General features: G+C 34.3%; 1 protein-coding gene across 1 annotated transcript; it reads left to right on the top strand.

The window, feature by feature from the left end:
* Positions 6182-7490, top strand: LOC18612631 (transcription factor IBH1). Its single transcript, XM_018118973.1, has one exon. It carries the CDS (start codon positions 6543-6545, stop codon positions 7041-7043), a length of 501 nt encoding a protein of 166 aa, XP_017974462.1. The 5' UTR covers positions 6182-6542; the 3' UTR covers positions 7044-7490.

The raw sequence follows: 7490 nt of genomic DNA, 5'->3' as shown, positions 1-7490 counted from the left end.
ACAATGGCCTTATCGTATATACCTAAACCCACTTATTATCATCTAGTTGTAAAACATGTTCAATGGAAGGAGGCCATGAAATGTGAGTTAGATGTTTTAAAGGCAAATGGGACATGGACAGTGATGCCTTTACCTCCTAACTGTCATGCCATTGGATGTCAATGGGTCTACAATGTTAAGTTACATGCTGATGGTACTGTTGAAAGATATAAAGCACAATTGGTAGCCAAGGGTTATAATCAAAGGGCAGGATTTAATTATCAAGAAACATTCAGTCCCGTGGTAAAACATAGTACTGTACTACTATTTTTGGCATTGGCAGCATAAAAGGTTAGTTTCTTACGTAGCTTGATATTAATAATGCTTTCTTGAATGGGGATTTGAATGAAACTGTTTTTATAGAGCTGCCACAAGGGTATCATTTTCAGGGGAAGTGTTCTACAAGTGGTAAGATGGTGTGTAAGTTGAATAAGTCGTTGTATGGACTTAACCAAGCATCACGGCAGTGGAATTCAAAATTCACTACTTGTTTACTAGCATATGGCTTCCAATAGTCTGAAGTTGACTATTCTTTATTTACTAAAAACACTCAAGATGGGGAATTCATTGCTTTGTTGGAATATGTAGATGATATTGTGATTGGTAGCACCTCAATGGTTCTCACTAATGAAGTTAAAGACTACTTAAGTTCTAACTTTAAGCTTAAGGACTTAGAAAAACTCAAGTATTTTCTTGGATTGAAGGTAGCAGGATCAAGCAACGAAATTTTTCTTTGTCAAAGAAAATATAATCGTGAGCTTTTAGTAGAATATGGTTTATTAGGGTCTAAATCAATAACTACACCGATTGAATATCATCATAAGATGACCAAAGTTGCAAATGAAGAACAATTAAAAGACAGTACTATGCATAGAAAGCTGGTTGGAAAACTCTTATACCTTATATTTACAAGACTAGATATTTCATATGTTGTTCACATACTTTCTCAATATATGGACAAGCCAAGTGAAGCTCATTTACAAGCAGCATTTAAAGTATTATGATATCTCAAAACAGCACCTAGTCAAGGTATTCTATTTTCCATTGATTCTGATATATGTTTACAAGCATATAGCGATAGTGATTGAGTTAGTTGCCCAGACACTAGAACATCAGTGACTGGTTATGGTGTACTGCTTGGGAATTCATTGATAAGTTGGAAAGCTAAAAAGCAAAGTGTAGTGAGTTCCACTGAAGTTGCATATCGAGCAATGGCGACTTGTTGTGAAGTGATTTGGTTACTGTATTTACTTAAGAATTTCAATGTTGAACATTCGTGTGCAGTAAAATTGTTTTGTGATAATCAGTCAGCACTTTATATTTGTCGGAATCCTGTATTTCATGAACGCACAAAACATATCGAGATGGACTATCATTTCATACGAGAAAAGGTAGTTGCTGGTCTGATTGATCCATCATATACTCCAACAAAGTCCCAACTTGCAAATCTCTTCACCAAAGCACTACAACCTGGTCCATTCCATTCACTTTGCGCAAGATGAGTATTCTTAATATTCATAATACTCATCTTGAGGGGGAGTGAAAAATATAAATTTATTTTATGAGATAAATATAGTTGATAGTTGTTTTTGTCTTAATGTTTTTGTTATAAATAAGTTACTTTAGTTCTTTTACATTTTGAGCCTTTATATGTTTTTTGTATTACAAACTCACCAGCACTATAAATAACTGGTTCTTCTCATTTTTACGGTAGTAAAAATAATTTCCAAAATTATGTTCTTTAATTCTATGAATTTTCAGATTCTTCACAAATTGAGATAATTCCAGGGTGAGATGAATCCCGACCCCGAGCTCTGGTAAAGTTGGGGCATTACCACATGCCCCACAAAAATGCAACTGGAGACGACTTGTCCATTTTCACTCCACAGTCCACACCAAAATTTCTCGAAGTAGCTTTAGACCTTGAGCTCATCCACAGTTCATGCAACTTCAAGTGCACCGCCTTTGTGTAGTCGTACAAAAGAGTAAGCAGGAGAGGGAAATTGTTTGTAGAGTGTGAAATAGAATGACACCTGTTTCCAAGTCATAAGCCAAATAAAGTGGTCCTAACAAAAGAAAAGAATGAAGGAAGCAAGCATGTGGATCCTGCTTATCTCAAACTAAGCATAATTATGAGGTGGTTAAAGAGTCTAATTCTAAAGCTTTGATGTATATCAAACCATAGGCAAGCCTAGCCCCACCATGTTCCTCTTTTCCTATTCGAAAAACCAAAAAACCCACCTTGACCTTCCCAGCCAGCTGATGATGCATTTTGATTTGCATGTCTGTCACCTTGTTGTTTTCCAGTTAATTTAATTTATATGATGAAAAGTAATAGTAGTAGTGAGTTTAAAGAATATATATATTTTCATTCATGTCGATGTATCATTTGCCCCTTTCTTGATTTACATGCATGTCCCGTTACAGGGGGACCACAACCTTCAAACTTGCTTCTTTAACCAACGAAGCCACCAACTTTCATTGCTTTTCAAATGCCATTTTACCAGACTTGAAACATAATTTCTTACTGTTGTTTTCGTATTGTTTTGGATTCACCAGGTTTGCCGACCTAGAGCTATAAATAGATATTTCTAAGCACAAAATTTTTTATTTATACTCGGTAAAAGAAGAATAAAAAGTTTATAGAAAAAACAAGAAATTTGATAGTATTCTGCAAGAGTAACGTTTACCAGAATGTTACATAATTTGATTTTTTTATATAATAAATTATTGGTATAATATTTATAAAATTCCCTTAAAATTATTTAGAAAATTCATATAAGCATTTATACTTTTATTACATTCAATCACGTATTTGTACTTTTATTTAGGATAAATAAGTCCTTATGATTATCAGTTAACCGTTTGTTGTTAATTAAAATATCATTTGTCATTTTATATTACCATATTGATATGACATATTGACATATTATAATGAATGATGAAATGATCATATGACATTTTCAACCATTATATCAATGTCACGTGGATATAAAATAACAAGTAAAATTTTGATTCATGACAGGTTAGTTATATGAGTTTATTTGGTTCAAAATAAAAAAATAACTTAATTAAACATAATAAAATGATAAAAATTTATTTTAAATAATTCAAAGACATTTTAAATATTATACCTAAATAATTTTATTCTCCCTACTAAGTTATTCTGTGGACTACAATTTATTTTTATTGTAAGAATGTGCATAAATTAAGCTTACATTAAATATTAAGAGACATAACGATTCACCAATATTTAAATCCTTTGGGCAGCATTAAATGTCCTAAGCTACATTCGTCCACATAGGTTTAGGAGCTAAGGAGATTCACAACTTGTAGCTTTGTATACTGTATATGTAAGTCTTAATTAATGTGTATTTCGAATGCTTCAAAGGGATATATCCTAAAGTTTCAAATTTGAATTTAAAAATAGAGATTCAGATTAATAAGATGATGAATTAAAAATCTCTAATTATATAATTAAATACAATAAAAAGGAAAACTAAATAAGCAAAAGAAAGAGAGGGAACGAATATATATGTATAATGGTGATGGTGATGGTGATGGTGATGCCAACCAAATGATTCTGTCACCGCATGCAAATTTGTTGTCCATCTTTTATATATATATATATATAAGAAAAAGATAGAAATCACATCAAAGTCGTTAATTAGCTTCCTCTTTGCTAGCTCTTTGAGTTGTAGTTTTATCCTCCATGTGGCGACTTGAAATCCTAGTAGTTAGAGCAGTTCAGTCCGAGTGGCTAGCCGCACCCACCCTTTCGGTTTGGGAAGGAGGTGAACCAAACCCTAGAAAAAATTTCCATGACAGCCAGGCACCCACCTCCGCTTCGGGCTACAAACCCACTGCTCCTCTCTCTCCCTCTCTCTGTCTCTTTCCTTTTAGTACCTTACTATTGAGTAAGGTTAACGATATACATGAAATTAAAAGCAAAGAATTGATGAATAAACTGGAACGTTACAATCAGTTCCAAGTTGTGATGAACCGAAATCAAAGCTTGCAAGTTGTCACTTTCCTCACACATGCGCCCACTTGATTGTGGTCCACCCAAGACCATGAGGCATCACTCCCACCCTATCTTCAATGGATATATTTCTTAGATTGAGAATTTCACTTCCCCCCTCTTTCTTATTTAATGAAAGTAGATATCATGTATATATATATATAGATAGTATTAAAGTTACGACATTCTTCCAAGTGATCAGAAAGTGTGCCTTTCGAATTTTCTTTCTCTTCTTCTTCTAGGATATAGGCATGCCTGTTTCAGGTATAAAATTGTTCCTTTCATGCCGTGGCTCATGATCAGGAGGAGGAGAGGAAGAAAAGATACTAGAGAAAGGTGGGGGGGTGCTGAGGGGGGACTAGCCAGAGATCTTCTTCTTCTTCTTCTTCTTCTCATGTCTATGATCAGAATCTTCAAAATCATTGCTTAAAAGTATTGTATTTTAAGAAAAGATTATATCACCAAGTTGGCTTGATATCTCAAGAGAAGATTTAATCTTCACACTCGCTCATATATAGTGGGTATACCCAGATGGATCTATTCCATTTGAAATATATCTTAATTGAGCGTACTTAGAAAAGAATAACAACTATAATATCTATTGCAATACGGGGCTGGTGGTGCTCTTTGTACTAGTGAAATTAAGCAAATCCTATGTTAAGATAGAAAAACTGTTGCCATTAATTTGTCTTGGAAGTTTCATATACAGTTAGCAGTGCATATATATATATATATATAGTTAGTTAGTTAGTTAGTTTGTTAATTAATTAGAGTTGTGGATCTCTTTTTCTACCTACACTAGTCAATGTTTGATTGTAGCTACTCCTCCTTGGCAAGGAGTTTTAGCATGCTAAAACCAAAATTATAAATAAATAAATAAAAAAAAGAAACACACACACACACATATATATATATATATATATATATATATATATATATATATATATATATATTATAGACAGCAGTCGAGAATTGATTAACATTTTATCATGACATGAAAAAATTATAACGTAGAGCAACGGCAGAATAAATTCAAAACAACTGAGTGCTATTAAAGAAAAAATGACCCCACGATTCTGCCTTTGAATGTGGTATTTTTCCCATTTGAAAAACAACAAGAGCACCATGACAAAGTGTAATGAACAATAAATAAATAAAAACTGTTGATTGAGTGGTCAAACAAGTTTGTGATGAAAAAACTTTTGAGTGTGTTCAAGTCAATGGGATGGATATATGCAGCAGTTAATTAGGACAAATATTTGAGTTCTCCATACGAGTAAAAGAGTAGTGAAGAAACTGATGATGACCCCCTTCCCTTCCCTTCCCTTCCCTTCCCTTCCCTTCCATTCCTTCCGTACAGTCTGTGATTTGGCTTTTGGATTTGGCCTTGGTGCCGACATCGCCACCCTCAACACATCACTCCATGTCGACTGCTGCTGCCACCATCAATTGCCCCCATCACTGTCAGTCTATATACATATACATATATATCACTTCCCCTCCGGATTGGCCAAAAAAATTAAGGAGGAAATTTTGGGTTGAAATGATAACACTCCAACATTAATCCTACATGACCAAATATATAAGGCATTACTAATTATATACGTCAACGTTACAAGGAATAAATTAAGATTCACAACAGAACAAAGTATTGAGCAAAATACAAGAAGGAGTGAAAAGAGAGGGGGATGGGGAGAGATGATGAAGACCAAAAGAAAAGGGCGGCACAGGCCCCACCAATCCAAGTGGGAAAATGGAACCATGTGCGCTCATATGGTGGTTGGCTATTTCAGCCCCACATCACTCACTTTTCCATCCCCAAAACCCCAAACCGAAAATGAAAGCGGAACCTGTAATCCAATAAGAATTATAATTATATACTCCTTTTCACTTGCAATGTTTATCTCTTTTCATTTTTAAACAGATTAATTAGATTTTTCCATTAGTAATGTCTTTTTTCTAAAAAAAAAATAAATTATAATATAAATATCTAATACTTTTTTATATAAAAAATAAAATAATCATAAAATTAAATTATTTACAATAATTTAAGATAATTGAATAAAGAAAATAGGTAAGAGAAAGTATATGAATGGTTGATTCCCAAGTCTCCTTCCTCTTTACACCTCCCATTTCCAATCCCTTCTCTTTCTCTTTCTTTCCCTCTTTTTCTTCATTCTCCTCACACGTTTTTGTTCTTGAAATTTCCCCTAGCCACATCTCTGTCTTTCTTGTTGTCTGGTTGGTCTATATAGATACTGTGTCAGAGAAGTCCGAACTAAAATTCTGCTTTTGTCCTTGTGAGTTCTGGGCAACCAGGCCCCTCTGTTGTCAGAAAACAAAATCTCTCTTCCCACACCAAACTCATATTTGTCCCTCTGATCCATCCAAAAAAGGCAAAGCCCACGACAGTTAGTTATAACTCTTATCCATCTTCATATCCCACAAAAAATAACCCTAGTTTACTTTCATCTCATCCCCCATGAGCCCTCATCACCTGAACCCTAGTTCTCTAAAATCCAGGTTCACCACCAGGTTCCTTCGGGCTCTGACCAACATAAATGCTCAAAATCCTATCTCATCATCTTCTCCCAGAGAGATCCTCCAACGTTACCGAAGAATTAAGGTCGCAGCTGACAAGTCCATGGCTTACTCGGTTAGGTCAAGGAGAACTTGGAGTAGGGCAATGCGTTGGAAGCTTCGAAGCCGTTCTTGGCGTCAAGCTTCTTCAGTCAGAAGACTGAAGATTACTACTACCTGTCATCAAGCCATCATGAAGAAAACAGCTCATGAAAGAGAAAGCAAGACCACAACTGGGGAAGAGGTTGGCTTTGGTGTCCAAACAGATGGGCTAAGAGAGCTTGTTCCAGGAGGTGAAGCCATGGATATATGCAACTTATTGGATGAGACTGCACATTACATAAAGTGCCTTACCACCCAGGTACAGGTGATGAGAAAAATTGTCGATTTCTACTCTCCCTGAGTAATTGATATATATATATATATATATATATGTTATTCTTATTATATCAATATATATATATATATATATATAGAATAAAAATATATAATATAAATTCGTGGAACATATTTGTTAAAAAGGAAAAATGGTTTATACAGAGATGATTGTCTAAGATGGTAAGTATTTTATTTTCTGTAGAGAGAGCAGATAGCCAGCTGAAATAGTTTTAAACAGAAAGTGAGTACTAAGTGAAGACACACGCACAATCTCTGTGAGATATTGAGACATATTTTTTATCTTTTTATAAACTGTTTGTATAGTTATTGGTTTCTTTTCCTATGCCTCTATTTTTACATATATACTTTGAGTCATTGGCTGTTAAAGATCTAGTCTCCATCGATCCTTTTGTATTCTCACTTTTCCTCTTTTTCTTGTTTTTGGGTTCTAAGTGTTTCTTTTTCGGCTTGA

This window comes from Theobroma cacao, chromosome 1 (assembly GCF_000208745.1).
Source record: "Theobroma cacao cultivar B97-61/B2 chromosome 1, Criollo_cocoa_genome_V2, whole genome shotgun sequence".
NCBI classification, from domain to species: Eukaryota; Viridiplantae; Streptophyta; class Magnoliopsida; order Malvales; family Malvaceae; genus Theobroma; species Theobroma cacao.
The sequence above is the reverse complement of the archived record's forward strand: the minus strand, read 5'-3'. Positions and strand labels throughout refer to the sequence as shown.